The 19354-nt window shown below is 43.4% G+C and overlaps 1 protein-coding gene and 1 long non-coding RNA gene across 2 annotated transcripts; both read right to left on the bottom strand.

Annotated features, from left to right (window-relative positions):
* Positions 1 to 4999: 4999 nt before the first annotated feature.
* Positions 5000 to 5593, bottom strand: LOC124410957. Its single transcript, XM_046889708.1, has one exon. The coding sequence runs from the start codon at positions 5591 to 5593 to the stop codon at positions 5000 to 5002; it is 594 nt and encodes a 197-aa protein (XP_046745664.1).
* Positions 5594 to 5832: 239 nt separating this feature from the next.
* On the bottom strand, positions 5833 to 11085 carry LOC124411472. The gene is made up of 3 exons (XR_006929669.1): positions 10864 to 11085; positions 7637 to 7643; positions 5833 to 5845 (listed from the first exon to the last, which is right to left on the bottom strand). It is a non-coding gene; the product is annotated as an uncharacterized LOC124411472 (long non-coding RNA).
* Positions 11086 to 19354: the final 8269 nt, after the last annotated feature.

Raw genomic sequence — 19354 nt, forward strand, 5'->3', positions numbered from 1 at the left:
GAGTACAAAACCTCTAAGTTTTGAAAATTTTTAGCATTGGTTGCACCATTGTCAAAACAAATAAAAACCGGTTTTTCAACAGTTTTTCAGGATCTTTCAAGTATCCGGGTATTCTATGGTCGACACTTATTTCATTTCCAATCACGCTCCTACAAATACACGTACAAGCACATTGGTCCAAAACGAAACTCGAAATTCCACCCTGATTTAGCTAGCTATGACTAGCCTTTAATGTGACCCAATATTAAATCAGAAGAAACGGTAAATGATTTTTTTTTAGTATTTGTATCCCATTTACAATGGAGGGCACTCAAATTCACGTTTAGTCAAGTTAAGTAAGAGCCACCAACTGATTGGGAGCCCATTGAGAAAATATCAGACGCTCAAAGCCTTTGAGAATGTAACGAATAACGAATATACGTACCCTACATTCCTCGCTATTACAAAAGTGACAATAGATGAAGCGAAAACAAGAGAAAAACAAGTTGGTGATGCTCGAAACTTGAAGCCGGAGTGACACCGTAGGCGTGCACCGTACCTGCTTTAATTTTCGATCGAAGATTGCGCCGAAACGGCTGCATGCTCGCAGCAGCTCGCTCCAAAGTATAGGTTTATCACATCTCAACCCCCTTGTAATTGAAAAGATTATTCCAATTTTTAAATTTCACTTGTAAGATATTCTGCCTTAGAACATGCTTTTCTGAAAATCTGGCCTTCCATTGAGTCATTGTATGTACGAAAAATTTTAGACCGGGCTGATTGAAAATTAACTCAAAATGATTCAGGGGAGTCACACATTTTGGGAAAACATATTGCAGATCGTCGTCAATATTTACATGAAACAAGTATCAGACAGATAACACGTCATTGTAAACGGTCCGAGTTTGCCTTATAGAGGTTAGGAAATGTTTATTACGGAAAAATCGCATAATCACTCGAAATTGTAGCGTATTTTCATGCGTTAGTATGCACTTATAAACTGTTGATTAGCAAAGAATGCTGTCGAAAAATATTTCAATAAATAGCATTGTTGAGAATAAACTAGGTACCGTACTTACGTCTTTCACCTTCCGCAGACCATACAATAAATAGATCGATTCGCAATCAGCTGAATCGATATGCTGGCTGCAGTGGGGTGAACTTTGTCACACATCAAAACGAGTGCGATATCGGGCGGGAGCACGGCCGAAGCCGCGGCCTGCGCCCCATAGGTATCGCCGCGCGGAGCCACGAGGAATCGGAATATAGCCGCAAGAGCCCTGTGACTCCTCGCGTAACGACGCCTGTGAGTGGTAGCGCTAGGCTGTTAACGATAGGTTGAGCTCCCAATCTCAGTCCGCCTCAATCTCGTTGTCACGAACAGTTGGCTTTCGCAAGTAACACAGGAGGAAAGAATTCTGATTTAATCTACGGGGTAAGTCGATCATTTCACGCTCTCTAAATTAGTGTACTCCGTGTTATCGACTACAGTTATTAGCGAGATATGAGTGGAAAAAATCCATTAACGCATAGCTTCACGTGTTCATACGCCACCTACGGCGAACGTAGTAGAAACAGGGCAGTAGGATTGCGATTTTATGGTCTTCCATCGAAAGACCCTGCACGTGTATTAACATGACTAGTGAATAGTGGTCTTTCTCATTTAGCTGAGCAAACCGAGGGATTCGATCGAATTCGAATTTGCGGCAAGCATTTTGATCGCGATGCTTTTTTGCCAAGCGGTCGATTGAAAACTTCCGCGATCCCGATTCCCTTTGAGCCAATGCCGTCCGCGGATAGCAGCACGAATTCTGCTGCTGTCGTCCGCGCAAAACGATGGACACGTCGAGCCAAGGTTTATCTTCGGGACATAAAAGACCGGGATCGCAAAATCACTCAGCTTCGAAAAAGGAATGAGGCGTTGCGAGCTAAGTTAATCGCGACCAAGGCTAAGCTTCGGCGCCGAGGGTAACTTCAAGGAAGGCAAACTCTCTGACAGTAACCTGATTTAGAGGGGCCGAATATTTCCGCTAATCGGTCCAATAAGGGGGTAAGTGACGTGAAGTTTTCGTCTTCGACCACGTCGTAGGCGCACCCTTCTAGTTTTCCTTTTATCAGTTTGGTGGGCTGCAGTTCGAACCCAGGGGGTGACATTTCTTTAGCGCGTTTGCAAGCCTTAACGAATTGTAATATTGGGATTTTCTTTCCGTCGTAAGTCGGTACTACCTTAACAGCGTCTCGTATCGCTCCCATCGATTCCGAATCTCGCGCGGTGTGCGGGCGATCGGAGTTTGCTATAGCACGTACCTGCGCCCTGAGTTCCGATAATTCGTCGCGAAAGGCTCCCTTGGTCGTTCTGCGGTGTATGACTGCGTTTCACTTTGAAGTTGCCGCGTATTACCAAGTTGGTTTTCTAATTCAATAACTGTTTGTCGGAGCTCGTCCCTCTCGCAGCGTAGTCGCGTGGCGCTGGGTTCTAACGCTTTGTATTTTTCGTTGAATTCGTTTTGGTCGAGTATTAACTTTTCGCGCAGTTGTGAGATCTGGTTTTCTGGTACTGAGTTTTTTTGTATCAACCTATCCCTATCTATCAGATCGGCATCGGGTTCCTTATTCAATAGGGCCATACCTTCTAGCTCTTTAATACGAATTTGTAGTTGTGATATTATTGTTTTGCTTTCTTGACTTTTCTCTATGAATTGGGTCCTTTCTAGCTCTAACTGCTCTGCTCGCTTATTTAATCGCTCCGCGGCACACTCTATTTCTGCTTCAGTGAGCGGGGAGTAGCAATACAAGGCCGGTTCTGGATACAAACACCTACTTTACCGGCCAAGCTCCCCTCCCGGCATCCCAGACGCAAACCCTTGAAGGTTACCCCCCGCCCCTCGTAAGGTAAGACGTGCTCTGTCTATCGCTCGTCGGTAAAGAAATCCGTCAAATTATACCATCGTAAGGTAAGATGTGTTCTGTCGATCGATCGTCGGCAAAGAAATTCGCCAAATTAGCACGATCATCGGTAAAAAATACTTAAAATTTGCTGGATCGCCGGTAAAGAATGACGTAGTTTTAACCCTCGAGCGTTCTTCGTCAGTAAGAAGTGCTCTATCAGTTACCGTAGATCTTACCCTTACCATGTTTATCGAGCGTGATCGAGCGGGATCGAGAATCTGCCTTACCGAGCACAATCGCGAACCCTCAACCGTTCAACGCCGAACCCTCGCACGTTGAGCTTCTGGAAGGTTCCATGAGTCAGCTTCGAGAAGATTCTCCGACGATCGAGAGGTTTCGAGGCGGAAGTCCGACATCGGGAGGCTTACGCAATGACACCGACAAGTTACGACTTGACGTCGAGCGGCCCGAGGTCGAAGGATTTCGGTGCGACGTTGAACGTGACGACCCTGAACGAATTCTCGGAATTTTAGGCTGACAAACAGTTCTCGGAATCGGGCGACGAGTTTTGACTTGACGTCGAAAGGCCTGCGTCCATCGGTTTTCGGTGCAACGTTGAATTCTCGAAGGTTCCGGAGCCGTGAGAAAGATAACCTGCGACCCTGAACCGATTCTCGGAATCCTAGGCAGACAAAAAATTCTCGGAATCGTTCGACGAGTCGCGACTTGACGTCGAGAGGCCTGCGTCCATCGGTTTTCGGCGCGTCGTTGAATTCTGGAAGGTTCTGAAATTTGTTAACGCTAACTCTTAACTAGCAGGGAATAGGTTTTAAATCAACGGTTGATATTGGTAAAAACTTTTTTTTATTGATAATAAAGAGTACAGTTTTACATGTTTGCTCTTATTCAACAATATCCTGACCATCAAGCTCCGGACAGTAAGAATTAAGAACTGGTCGAGTAGATGCCAATAGGCTTTTGTATTTCAACAGAAAATTTCGCAGTAACAATACGTTTCGAGCAGCACAGTTTGGATGTGATATAGAGTGATGTGTACAGATCAATTTAGTATCTGACATTTTGTTCAATTTTTGCAACAACGGACAACCCAAATCCATCAGATCGACAACTTCAACGTTTTCGCCTAGAACTTTCTGCAGCCAAATCTACTTCTCCAATCCTTTTACGTAAACCGTTGACGCGTCACGCGGCGACACGCATTCGACGGTGAAATTAAGCTTCTCGAGAGGTACATCACCGCCTTCCCAGGATAACCCGTGATAATTCCGTGACAGCCACAAATTTTCGCTCTTAAACGGAGCGAGTAAAGAATTCCAATCGTACGGCGGTTGGAAGAGAAAAATTGACGGGTTAGTTTCTTCGTTGACTGATATAACTGCCAACTCTTTTGGTGTAAAACCAGAGCCTGGTCTGTTGAATCCTTCCACGTCAACTATGAACTCCATCGTGAATAAGACTGAATCGAAAATCGCAACCTTCAAGGTTTTTATACCAATTTTCTCACCCCACCACTCAGCGGATTATACTCGTTTATACGATCGTGTAAAATTAAGCAATAGGCAGATGTACCGGCGGGAAAGTTATTTTTAGCCTCAAATTCGATACGAATGTCAACCGGTCCAGATTTCAGAGCCTCGTTTTGTTTCGAACAGTCGATGAATATCAGAGGTTCGTACTGTGGAAATTCGCTCTTTGTCAACAAAGGTTCGGGTTCCTTGCCGTAGTACGTAGCCTGGAAGTTGGCATACATCTCGTACAGCAGTGCGAAGCGATTATGACTCATGTCCAGGTTCAGGTTACCGTACGGATAATAATCGGAATTGAAGAAGAGTTTGACGTCGGTCATGTTACAGTGATCAAGGTGGCTGGCATTTTTGTCGGCTTTGTTTTTTCGATTCGTTTGAAAACCGAGAATAAAGAATCGCGGTTTCTCCAAATGAGTGGACGTTTTTACAGTCCACACGTGCTTCGTGGTTGCCGGTAGCAGAGGATATTCGTACATCTCCCAACTGCGGAAGCTCATGGAGACAGGTGTATCTTTCTCGATGAAATTCAACAGAGCGATTTTTCGTTGATTCGAAAGCTTCACGTACGGTACTAACCATTCCACTTAATCGATCACGACTCGAAAGTCTTCGTCTTGTTTTTGAACAATGGCATTTGAATCGCTCTTTGATCTTGTGAGAATCAGCTCATGCTTGGCGTTGACGATGATCTTGCGATAGTCTTCGGCAAAGCCCAATATCATGCTCAAGGAAATAACCACATCGAAGTTACCGTCGGCGTCAGTTAATTTTTTCGTTTCTCGAACATCGAGCCATCCAGCGTTTTCCATAAGCCAACTCTGACCAGGGTTGAGCGAAGCGAAACCCTTCAGCAGACTGGTTAGACCAACGTTTTTGCATTTGTCAATCTCTACAGCGTTTAGCTCGTACCGTACGTCTTCGAACAGATGGCAGATGGCATTGTTGACCAGGGTTGTAACCGCTGCTGGACTGCCATCTGATTTGACCAATTTTCCCGAGATATGCAACGAACTCTTGCTTGGTAATATGCATAAATCCTGATGCTGAACGGTGATGCGAATCTCGTCGCTGTTGTTAAAAGTTGATGACGCATACGGCTTGTGTGCATGTATTTCTTGGTGAGCGATCGACTCATCTAAGGCGACGGGTGTTTGAATGCTCAAGATTTCCTCCTCCATGGTACGTAGCAGACAACGAAACAGCAGAACCGTAGTTTTATTCGTTGGAAATTCCTCTTCCAAAAGGTGTCACTTTTAGACCCAGAGCTATCGGGAATTCTACGCTTTGACGTGTTAACGGTTAGGGAATCGATCGATGACTGACTTGATCGGGACATGCCGCCTTACTAATATAACTCTTGTTGGGTAATCTGTTATATACAATACCCATATTTTATTGCGATTTGATGTGCAGTCTCACAGTTATAACTTCTCCGCGAAAATTAACCAAGTCTCCGTCTTGATCTACTAACCGAAGCTGTATGTGATCTATGGTCTTTACGGTGATCGGAAGATGAATGATGTGCGACGGCACTTCCAGGATCTTATATCCCGGTGGAACGATGGGGAAAAATTCGTGAATAGTATGAACTTTGCGCTCATTGACGTAGGCACCCGTTGTAATGCTACATTCGACTCGCAACGCGTTGAACTTGAGAATAGCTACAGGCATATCCGATTGGTGAGTTTGGTTAGCCGTCAATACACGCGGTGTGAATCCAAGAAGCTGACCAATAGAATCACTAGGCTCAAAATTCACGACGTGGTTACATTTGATTTCGCTGCATAACGTATTATTGTTAGGTTTGATGCTGATTTCAATGTCTGTATTCTTCACAGCGTCTTGAACACACTTTTCGATATCCTCAATTTCATAGCTGCCGGTAGATATGGTGACTACCTTATCACCTATGTACAATTTATTGTGGCCAGCGTCAACGTTGGGAATGGAATTGAAGGTTAACAATTCAACGAGACCGAGAGTGTAATTTTTGTCTGAAGCAAGTTCGATCGGGGGGAAATATTGCGCTTTGAGAATCGAAGACGTTCCCGATATCGTTAACGTAAACGAATCATCCATGGCTGCAAGTGTTAGACTGCCTTCACTCAATTATGTACGACTTTTATATAGCTGACCGCTCAGAAATTTCATACACAAGTGTCCGCAATCGAACGTACCGTAATCTTGATATCTTTCATCGTTATATTTTACACTACCAACGCCGAGATATTGCACGAGGTCCAACGGAGGTTGAAGATGACCGAAACTGTCGAAATAGATGACATCGTTGCCACGTTTCTTATTCGCAACCCAGTGTGTCCCAGGACCGTCTTCATCGTCAAGATTGACGACGGCTGCCTCGTTTTTACGCGGTCCGTTTTTGGGCATTTCGTTTCGCATGAAGACACCTCGGAAATACGGAATTTTCATAAGTTTTGCATATTTCAACAAATCCCAATTGGTTAACGCTCGGCGTGGTAGCGTCACGTTTAGTTTTTTGAAAGATGAAGACCAAAACCTTCCTTGTACGGTTTAAGATGGAGACCTTTACCTAATGCGGGCGCTTCCATTGTTTTGTTGTGCCGTTTACTTTCCTCTAATTCTCGTTTAGCCGCGCTCGCATCGTTCACAGCTTTTGCTATACCCGCAGCACCTCCCGCTAATGCACCCGTAGCGCTTAGATCGGCAAAAATAGGTATGAGAAAAGGTAGAAATCCACCAACTTTTGAGGGTACCGGTAGAATGCGCGGTGATCGCACGTTATGTTTACCACCTTCTTTTTTCACAGCTTCTCGAGCACCTTTCAGTGCAGATTTGATGCTTGTTTTCGCGTTGTGGCTCGGTATCATGGATTGCTATGCCGCGCGTATGATTTTGTTCAAGGGAACGCTCTTGGATTTTCGACAACCCATGTCTAACTTTGTTTTAACCTTCATCGTGTTCGCTACAGCCCAAGCGGTTGCTTTTTCACCTAAATTTGCATCTTTTGCTAAAACCCGTTTCCAGGCTTTCTCGGCTAATATTTTATCCGCGACGTTTCTAGCCTCGAGATTTTCACGATTTTTCGAATATGCTATATCGTGTTCCTTACACGCTGCGTCGAGAGGATTGATACCGGGATCATCTCTCGCGAGTCTTTTCGTTAACTTTGTACCAGGACCGCAGTATTGGTAACCGGGAACATGCAGCTGGATCGGGAGTTTGTTGATGATGCTATTCACTAATCCTCTCCCACGTGATCGTTTTTTCGAGGATCGCTTACGATCGCGTGTGTGAACAATCATGTTCGCTCTTCGACTGAGGGAAAGTCCTTATAAACGATGCATTTATAGAAAATCGAGCAGTCACGTTCGAGATGAAGTTTGAGACACAATCGATCAAGCTACCTGTGGTGAACTTTGACAAATATACGCAGCAAAATGAAAAGCCGAAAAAACGCCACGGTGAACTGTTACCGAGTAGTGTACGTGCGGTATTTTGTGGACCTTCTAACTGTGGCAAAACCAACGCATTGTTCTCACTTATAACGCATCCGAACGGTTTGCGGTTTGAAAACCTGTACGTTTACTCAAAATCTCTCAATCAACCGAAATACAAGTTTCTCAGTCAAGTGCTTGAAAGCGTCGACGGTGTTCAATACTTCCCCTTTGACGAGCATGAGCACGTCATCGCACCGAACGAGACGCAACCTGACTCAATCATGATATTCGATGACGTAGCGTGCCAGAAGCAGGACAACGTACGCGCATACTTTTGTATGGGTAGACATCATGACGTAGACTGTTTCTATCTTTGTCAGACGTACGCGCGGATCCCCAAGCATCTCGTACGCGATAACACTAACCAACTGGTCTTATTCAAACAAGACGAAATGAACCTGAGACACGTATACAACGATCACGTAAACACCGATATGACGTACACAGAGTTTAAAGACTTGTGTGTGGCATGCTGGAACGGTGACAAATATGGGTTCCTCGTGATCGACAAGGATCGAGAGCTCGACAACGGTCGATATAGGAAGGGATTCGACAATTTTATAAACATGACAAAGCAATAAAGTACACGGTCATCGAGGGAAACGAAACAGCAGCGTTGCTGAGCTAATTGTGTCAACATGTAGGAAATTCGGAAGGAAAAAGAAGTCTTGCGCCGTATTGCTCAAGCGAGTAATGCAATTCGACGGAAGCATAAAATCCTCAAGACGGGAAAAAAGTCGCTGCAGGAAACAATGAAGGATGTCTTCAAACCTATGGTAACCCCGCTGCAGGAATGAGTCAACGTCTCTCGAGACACGAAACCTGTAAAGCAGGAGGTGAAGGAAGAAATCAAAACTGAAACGACGGATGAACCGAAGAACGAAATGGAATCTGAAGCTGAATATTCTTTTGCAACTGCAGAGGAAGAGGATCAAACAATCACAGAGTCATCTGCAGGATTGGAAGATGAATATCTTAGAACGCTCGAGGATAAAAACAGACAGAACGAGCTGGATACTTTATACGGGGTACGGAACCTTTCTACCGCCGGGCTGATGGTTGGTGACTCACCGATAAGCTTCGAGCGCAATTCCATTCGCATAGGGAGTACAGTCTACCCGAAAACTCAAGGTCTGCTGGAGTTGTTGTTCAAGAAGATGCCGAACAGCGTTCACGTTACCCCCAACGACAAGAAGAATTACAAGAACATCCTTCTCGCAACAAATGCTCACAGAAAGTATTACAGCGCCACCGAGCCTATCCGAAACACCCCCAGCGCCAAATTCAAGCACCTAATTGCAAAGCTGCTCAACATCAATACATCATCACCATCGTCATCGAAGCTTACGGGCAAAGGTGTTTTGCTACCTTAGGCTTGGGTTACACGACAGGGTGTTAAAACAGATTATATTTTCTGGGTCGACGCAAACGAGTTGGTGGAACGTCTTCGTTTGCTTACGGCATCTCAAGCGGCTTGGAATACAAGTCACAACAACGGAATTATGTCGATTCTCGAAGAATTGCGGGAAGCTGGAATTATTTATTAATCAACTCACGCCGTTTCTGCAATCATTTACGAGATGAGCGTCGACGTGTTTGGACGTCAGCTGAACAAAAACACAGCTGCGAGCACTCGAGGTCCTCCGGGTGTCGGATTTCACGTAACAGCGGATGGGCACTACGATATACGCAACAAAAGACTATGCAATGTAGCTGACCCCGTGGAGCCAAACAATGCTGTAACTTTGAAAATCTTTCGTCGTAAATTCCACTTGCTGCAAAAACAACTCGACAATCTTGATCAAATGATCAAAGCATTGGATACCACCACAGGGAAAGCCTTGGACACCTTCGACACAGATTTTAGAACAGGCAGAGACCTGTCGATTCGAAACGCTGGAATTCTTTCCAAATTGGATACCAGACTGAGAGCATTGGAAGATGAACGGGGAAAAGCTAGCGCTGGTGACGGAACTGCATAAGCCTGCACGCCGGAATTACCCACGTCGTCGTGTAGATGTGCGTGGCATCGAGGAGACCTGGCAGGCGGATCTTGTTGATATGATTTCGTACGCTGGACAAAACAAAGGCTACAAGTACATGCTCACAGTCATTGATATTTTTTCAAAGTATGCGTGGGCTGGACCGATGAAGAGCAAGTCCGGGGATGATGTTACAAAGGCGATGGAATCTGTGCTTGTTCAAGGACGTGTACCGAAAAAATTACACGTCGACACAGGAACGGAATTTTACAACTCAAAATTCGGATCTCTTATGACACGCTATGGAGTCAAACTTTACTCCACGTCCAGTAATTTGAAGGCTTCGATCTGTGAACGTTTCAATCGTACGCTGAAAAGCAAAATGTGGACACAATTCAGCATGCAAGGAAGCTACAAGTGGCTCGACATCTTATCTGATTTGGTATTGGCTTACAACAACACCAAACACCGAACCATACGAATGAAACCATCGGACGTCACGGTTGTGAACGAGAGGCAATTATTACGGCAGGCGTACGGAGGGCTTCGAGCGATACCTATCAAACCGACAAAGTTCAGAACTGGCGACAAAGTCCGAATCAGCAAATTCAAAAACGTCTTCGAGAAAGGTTATACTCCCAATTGGACGACTGAAATATTTATAATAAGCCGAGTGGAAAGTACTCATCCCCTCACGTACAAGCTCAAAAACTATCAAAATCAACCCATCGCTGGCGGTTTCTACGAACAGGAGCTCCTCAAGGTTGAACATCCGGACATCTATCTCGTGGAGAAGGTTCTCAAAAAGCGTGGAAAGAAATTATATGTTAAATGGTTAGGTTTTGACAGTACACACAACAGTTGGATAAATGAATCTGACGTGTAACATCATTATTGAATAAATGAGATTCTATTGCAAATAGGCATGTGTCTTTATTTTACATCCTATATAATTATATACAACGTTGTACAATTATATTTCATAACCTATAGATTACGATACGGTAATTACAAAGCTCAAACGTATACGCTAAGGTCCAGGCTTATAGCCCCACGGAAGCGTGTCGGTCGTGTTGTGAAACACGATCCGCTTGTCGTCATTCCAGCTCAGTGCTACCTTCTTCTGTTCTACAGTATAAACTTCATGCTTTTGACTCAAGAATAAATTCTCACTTTTGATCAAATTTTCATGTTGAAAAGCACATTCCAAATAATCATTAAAATTTATTGTTCTCAACGTTGATGCCTTAACCCCTTTAGCACGTTTTTTGTCGTTCTTATCTCCCAAGACCCTGAATGAATATAACTTTGCTCTTAATCCTATAAATTCTAACATTATTCGACCGTTGTTTTCATCCTTCATCAAGCCGAGGCTTTTTTATTTGATAAAGGCATTCCGTAAGCGTTATCGATTGAGTAATCAGATGTGTCGAATTTATGCAAGTCCACTTTCATACACTGGTATACGTCGGGGACGGTGATGTGATATACTAAACTATCTGTATCAGTGTACATTAATTTTGCTTGGTTGCCAAATTTATTCTTAATATAATTGTAGTGAAAATCGTAGATATGAGTTTTCGAAAGATCCAGGATAGAGAAACCTGCATACAAAGGTTTATTTAGTTTGACTTTCGTTTTCTTTAATTCGACTATTACCATATCTTCATCAAAAATGGTGCAGCTATGGAAATTTGGTTTAGCTATAGTAGCTCGAGCACCGTATCTTCCGTCCCATTTCGCGATCAGCCTGACATCTCTATACTTCCTAACATTTTCCATTGTTTTACCGAAAACTGCGTTGTTCATTAATTTATAAAAGTTTTTTTCAAATTTGTTGTTCGATTTTTTCCGTAAATCAGTATTCAAATCTGACTTCAGACCTAATTGTAAGCATTGTTTCAAAAGACGGTAATGAATAACACAGTTTTGTTTGGGAAGTAGCGTGGTTGTCAATTTCGGTTGCATAGTACTTGAGATCGGAGGTATGTAGTGCTCCGGACACAGTGGTAAATCTTTATGCATTTCATGCAGTTCCGCAGGATATTCCAAATCTACCTCTAATATGTAACCGAACTCCGCATCGTCCGAGATGGTAAGAACGTCGCATTGTCTGAAGTCTGATACCCATTCGAAGGAACTGTATGGTAGAGCGAAGCTCATAGCAGTACCGTACAAATTGTTAACATCGAAGTACATGAGATAAGATTCTCCGACTTGTGGATCGAATGCTTCTCCCATATATCTGTTGTTGGCTTTTGCGTATCTGTTCGAACACTGTGACACACCACCTCGGATACCTTTTTCTATAAACATAATCATATCTATATCAGTGAGAAGCTCGAGCTCGATGCCGATACACTTTAACATTGCATCAAACGACAGACCGGGCGCTGTGTAGTAATGTAATGGGTCCAGTTTGTAAGTTGTCCAACAATTTTGTCGAAAATTTTCAAAAACGTCAGCCAGTAAGAATACGTCTGTTTGTAGATATAAATCTGAATACTCTCCCAAAGTTTGAAGTTTGAACGTTAAAAGTTTGCCAAACTTCACATGCACGTGCATAGTCGTCGTCTGATATATCCCGATCGTTTAAACTCGAATAAAATTGTGGTTTGGTCGGTAATCGTCTGTCCTCAAGCTTCCCCCAATTATCGATATACTTATACGGAAAAATACCTTTTCTAGTCAATAACTGAAATTTATCTAAATTATGGCAAAACTTTCGTGTAATTGATTTTTGATCATCACCCAGATACGTTGCTAACTTCTCAAGACTACTGGGCATAAAGCGGAACGAATCTATGAATCTAAATTTTACATCTGTTCCCTTGACATATTTTGTAAAAGAAATGTACTTTTCTTTGTTTACGGGTAGAAACTGTATTGTGCCCTCGAACGATGTAGCCAACGCTTTAATTAGAAAATGTGAATCATAACCCGATAGATTGTGGAATATCACAGGAATTGTATGTGAGTTTTGATAATTCAGGTTGCAGCCTCGATGAGCAGCACCACGATACTTTCCAGTGAAATGGCAGTGATCACGATGTTTGACGTCTTCGAGCGTAAACGGTTTTTCACAAATGTGACACACTGTTGCCGGACTAAATTCGTTGATTTGATGGAAATTAAGCGGTTCCATTGGTACAACAGTTTTGAAATAAGTTTCTAACGAATGTGCCAATTTCTCTAATAATAGATAATAGGCTATGCTGTACGGCGTATGCTTTTGATAAATTGTTCTGTTTTCCCCAAGACTTTTAAGAGTGGGTTGCAGTAGACATTCTAGATCTGCGTAAATGCAGAATGGAACAGTTTCTTTGTATTTAAAATTTTTTAATTTGAGAATCTTGTCCTCTTCTGTCGGTAAAATAACTTTAGTTTTTTTTAAGTTGAGACAATCTACATTGTGCTTTAACAAACATCTTTCAGATTGAAAGTGTGACAGACACCTATCGCATAACCAAGTCTGATGTGCACGTTTTGAAATTTGAGAACTTGGTAATCGTGATAAATTTCGAATACATGCAAAATGGTGTATTCTTCTGTTCTTTGTGTAATTTTCCGTACGATCATCGTCATCATCATCATCATCATTGTCAATTTCAGTCTCTAACATTAAAAGATGGATTGTAGGTTTATCAGACTTGTGTCGACTCAAATAAACGGGCACAATTTCACTATGCTTTTGCTTCTCAGTACAATCTATACCATAAACGTTAATCAAAAGATCGTTGAGTTTTTCAAATTTTGGAATTTGATCCAAGGACATTGGAAAATTCAAGCCATCGTACCGTAGCATTGAGCTGAATTGCGGATACGAAGTGATTACACTAGGATTGTTGTTGACTGGAAAGAGGGCTGCGGTGACCGACCAAAGAAAGCAATACGAGTCGCTGTTACGGATGTTGACAACGGTCTTCTTATCTTGAATATCTTTGGGTAGTGGTGTATATGTGAACACACCTCCTCGTAGTGGCACGTACTTGTTGATATTCACAGTCAAATTGATGATTTCAGTCGAAGACCAGCCAGAGTCTTTTTCTTGGAAGTCTTCCACCTTGGCCATCACTTTCTGCTTGACATTCTCTTCGAACCACCCATGTATGTCCGTTGGTTGGAGGATAACTTGATTTTTGGTGTTGAAAAATTTAATGTCTTCCATAATTTCAGCGTTTTTTGTAATACTAAATTTACACGATAAAACACAGTTGGCTTTCAAACTTTCCGTCTTACGTAGCATGTTCTTGAGTCTTGCAACGACCAGGTGTTTGGCATCTTTCAAAAACACACCCAAATCCTTGCGTTGCAGATTTATTACAGCACCCGTTTTAATTCGACTCTTGAACGCCGTCTCCAAATCTTCCCATTTTACTGGATTGCTCCGCCGTCGGCTTTGTAATCCGTCGCCTACTTTTTGAAACTGTTGGAGTTTTGCAGTCAACGATTTCAATATTCCGATCGTTGTCAAAATCCGTGTCTTCTCCCCGACCGTCGAGGCGTTCTTCCGTAAAATTTTGTTCAGAAGCCTCGTATTTTGGGTTGCAAATCGCATCCATTTTTGAACCTCGGCCGGTGAAGATTTCTCGCTCAAAATCTTGAACGCCGTCTCCATGATTTTTATCAATTTCAAACACCTTTCGGAATCCATGTTTGTTTCTTCCTCAATCGCACACTTGACAAGAGTTATCGTTGCAAAGCTTGCTTCGTAATGATTGCTCTACGCCAACGCGGTCCCTTTTATGGTACATCGTGACTGACACATATCATCGAACCTTAGCGAACAATATTCTTTAACGAAAATTTTGAGATCTTTTTCGAGCGAATCTGCTGCTCGTGTAAGATGGTAAGACAGTTCTTGGAACTCGACGATGAAGTTTCACGCGCTTCATGTACAAGACAGAGCTGTGGTAGTGCAATAGTATTAGTAGATATCGTTCTCTGAGCGCGCGATGAGGATGTTTTTACTTTGCCAGTGGTGTCAGGTTTACGATTTCGAGACCTCTGCACTTGTTCAGTAGAGCAGAGTAAGACAGCGGTAATTTACAAACGCAACCGACAAGTGTCAACCACTTCGAGATTTCATATAGGTTTAATTGTGAACCTAAACACTTGATGAAGCTGCACGAAGAGTGGGGTGCTCCATAAGCCTGATGAAATCATTCGCAGTCGAACTGTCAAAGTGTCAAGGTGGGTGATCGAAATCAATGCAGTTATAAAGTTTTTAACGTTTATGTGCAACAACTTTGGATTTTACTTGAACGAAGAGGAATAATTTAACGTGTGTGCCTTTTTTCAGATTTTTTTCCCCCGGGAATTAAAAAAAAAAATCGTTTCAAAATAAAAATAAAAAATATCGGTGAGTTTTATCAGAATATCGAAATTTTTTCGTCTGTGTGTGATGGGCAATCAAGACTTTGGATATCTAACGGAATTATTTTTTTTCTCAGAAATGGAGTATGTCCACATTCTACCGAACGTGAAAGTGCCTCGAGAATGGGCTGAGCACCTACCTCGAGGCTTCCTCGTTCGATCGGTTCAACTTGCCATTATGATCTATGGCGATGGGGACCGAAACGATATTTTTGTTTACCAAGCGGGTGTGACAGCCCGCTTGGAAAGAGTGGGGGATGGTTCGTGGTTATTCCTCAAAGTGTAAGATAAAGTTATATTATAATTTTTTACATAATTCGTTCGTTCACTGATAAAATTTTTTTTTTAAGTATTTGGACAATGGTGTGATAACTTTTATACTAAGTTCGATGAATTGGTTTCTTTATTTTACAATGAAAACTACAAAACTTACGTGATTCTAGGGTATATTCAAATTTTCTAAAGTTACAGTTTTTGTTGTGTTTGTGTGTGTTTCAGATCAATGTAACAGCTTTCGACAGACCCCTCATTATAATCATGTGTGGAGTAGTAGTACAGTCGTAGTACAGTCGTAGTAGTAGTAGTACTTTGTAATTTTGTAAAAAAATATATTCTTTAAAACAATAATGCACATAATTTTGCTTAAATGTCTAAAATTTAAATTAAGTGCAAACTTATTCGGGAGTCGACGCATCGGTGAATTCCACCGGGTTATACTGGCCGCCCAGATACTTCAGCAGCAAGCGATCCTCCTCGACAGCCTGCACCAAGTTCTGCATCAGACCGTCGTCCTCGCAGAGTACCTTCGCCATGCGTGCCGGGAGAAAGACGCTGAACATCGCATCGACATCGACGACCACCCGTTGACCAAATCGAGTCTGTATCCTCCTGACACTTGTGATTCGGTAATTTTTTAACACTTCCAAGTCGGATAGCTTCCTCGTTGGTAGGAATTCTTGCAGTTTGCCAATTTGGTTTAATTTTGTGAAATCCATTGTTGGTGTTAATTTTTTCACAATTTCAAACTTTCCAACTTCTTTGTCACTTTGTTAAGTTCAGATTTTTGATGAACGATTTTTTTCAAGTCTTCAAGATTTTTTAAGAACAGATCAATTCGCCGGCGTAGTTGTGCTTTGTCGGAGGTTCTCTTCATGAGAGTTGAAGAATCGTTGTGAGAATAACGTTCTAAAATTCAGGCTTTTATACCATATTTCTCCCACCAAGCGCTCAGAACCTTCCAGAATTCAACGTTGCACCGAAAACCGATGGACGCAGGCCTCTCGACGTCAAGTCGCGACTCGTCGGACGATTCCGAGAATTGTTTGTCTGCCTAAGATTCCGAGAATCGGTTCAGGGTCGCAGGTTATCTTTCTCACGGCTCCGGAACCTTCCAGAATTCAACGTTGCACCGAAAACCGATGGACGCAAGCCTTTCAACGTCAAGTCGAAACTCGTCGACCGATTCCGAGAACTGTTTGTCAGCCTAAAATTCCGAGAATTCGTTCAGGGTCGTCGTATTCAACGTCGCACTGCAATCCTTCGACCTCGGGCTGCTTGACGTCAAGTCGAAACTTGTTGGAGTCATTGCGTAAGCCTCCCCAACGTCGGACTTCCGCCTCGAAACCTCTCGATCGTTGGAGAATCTTCTAGAACTTTCTGGAAGCTATCAACGCGACACGTGCGACGATTCTTGTTCGAACGTTGGAGGATTCACAGGGGTGCGCTCGAACGTTTGAGGGTTCGCAGTTGCGCTCGGTAAGGCAGATTCTCGATCCCGCTCGATCACGCTCGATAAGCATGGTAAGGGTAAGATCTATGGTAACTGACAGAGCACTTCTTACCGACCGGCATGATTTCTTACCGACCGGCACGTCAATTTAGGGAATTTCTTACCGACCGGCACGCCAATCTAGGGGATTTCTTACCGACAAGGATCAAAACGATGGTAACCCCTTACCGACAAGACTCAAAGTGATGGTAACGCAGAACGCTGACGGCTCGCCGGAGTGGGGATAACCTTGATGGGTTTGCGTCCGGGCTGGGCGGCGGCGGGGGGAGGGTGCTTTGCCGGTACAGTAGGTATTTCTACGCAGAATCCCCCTTGTTTTGCTACTCACGGTCACCTTCGCCGAACCGATGGTCACGGAGGAAATTTCCCCGGACCCAGTGCCACTCCGATCCGCCTCGCCAGACTTTTCCTTTTCCACGTAGGCCGGCTCGTCACGACCGGAGACCGCCGACACGCCTTCGACTCTACCGGAAACGGCCGCAACAGCGCCGAAGACGCAACGACCCGAACAACCGGACCCAAGGACTTGCCGGAATTGCGACGAGGTCGGTCACCTCGCAAGGTAATGTACGAAGCCAAAGCGCCGCTACTGTTTCGGCTGCGGGGAAAAAGGCGTGACAAAGTCAGAGTGCCCGAAATGCCGCGCATCCTGGGCGCTTGATTTTTATGAGAGGCACGCGACTCGGCCACGAAAGACACAACCGAACACGCCAATCGGACCGTATGACCGCCGAGATCGTCTAGGTCCGTAGGCTTCAGCAATTGAATGAAAAAATATCTTCTAAATGCTCTTTCGGCCCGTTTAATTCAAAATTTCATTTCGACCTTCGCTTCACGAAAAAAAAAAAACTTAAATTCTCTACCGTCAAAAATCTCCCGCTACCGTGAAAACTTTCTACCGTCTTAAGCTACCGTGTAAATTCAAACGATCACATCAACGTGAACTAAAAACCACTTTCTACCGTCTTGAGCTACCGTGAAAAAACTTCGATTCTGACTTATTCCGTCAGCGTTTAATCGTTCATTCTCGTTCGTATCTTCAAAATTTAACCTCTCGTTTATCTTTTCGAAACCATTTAAAATGTCCTTTATATCAACTGAAGTTTCGCAAAACAGTCACTAACTGTAACAGAAAAATTCCTTCAACAAAAACAACCAAAATCTACTGTACTCTGATGTACTCGACCAAGTTACCTGACGCATTTTTTTTGTGTGATCTCTTACCTTGTCTAACGTTACAAATCGACTCAATTTTGAGTGCGATTCTTTAGCTAGTGTCACAAACTGGCACCCTTGTAGCTTATCTTTTTCTAACGTTACAAATTGGCAACCTTCTCTTTTCTTTTCTCTAGCGTTACAAATCGTTCTCTTTTATCTAGCGTTACAAATTGTTTATCTTTTCTCTACCGTCTACCTTCTCTAACGTTACAAAGTAGCACTCACTAGTATCTCGTGGAAATTACCGAAGCTTTGCTTTTCTTTAGCTCTAAGCTAACCTTTTCTTTACTGCTATCTTTTCGCTGTTGTTGGAAACTAACAACAAAAACACTTATTCGCTAGTATACAGGTCAGTATCGTATAAAAGAAAAACTAGAGGCTTCGTAACTTTACCTAGGCAAAAGACCTGCCCGGTCTCCCCCAGGGGGGGTGGAGTTGTAACGTGGCATTTCAGAATGGCTCGTTACAAGGCTAAAAATCTGAAGGAAACTACCGGAAACGCGTCCCTGGCGGGGTACTCCAAGCAAGCTCGATACGATATAGGCGAAAAATACTAGATACTAATATTTTCTGTATAAATTTTGTAATCCCGCGCTTCGGCGCAAGCTAAACAGGTACCGTAACCACGATCATCGAGGGATCAACACGTTTCTTTGATTCACCGAGTGGTCGACAACTACCGAAAACTACAGTTCCAGCTACCGACGAACTCAACTACCGTTCCGTAAACATGAATCTCCCGTACAACTTTGAATGCCTACGTTTTCAGATGCCGTAAGTTCGACATTAAGGGCAGACCGCAGCCTGTCGTCCACCGACTCACCGGCCAGGAGGCGGACCGAACCCAAAACACTATCCCGAGTTGATAAAGCCCTCGTTCTGAGGATCGACGCAGCCTTCCTGTCAGTAAGGGCTACAATCATTGTGAGTCATGGTCTACGGACGATGAGGTGCTGTAAGCCGCCGTGTGACTGCATGGTATTCGTGACATATCGTGGGCAGAAGGCCACTGCCTAGACGACGAAGCCGGTGGAGGCAAACAATGAGGAGTTGCACTTCATCCGGTAACTTTCCGGAGGTAGCCTACGTACCTGC

Source organism: Diprion similis, chromosome 10, assembly GCF_021155765.1.
Source record: "Diprion similis isolate iyDipSimi1 chromosome 10, iyDipSimi1.1, whole genome shotgun sequence".
In the NCBI taxonomy this organism is placed as follows: Eukaryota; Metazoa; Arthropoda; class Insecta; order Hymenoptera; family Diprionidae; genus Diprion; species Diprion similis.

Bases quoted from the DNA above. Each gene is read 5' to 3' on its own strand.
- LOC124410957 (XM_046889708.1), bottom strand. From the start codon at position 5,593: ATGGAGGAGGAAATCTTGAGCATTCAAACACCCGTCGCCTTAGATGAG.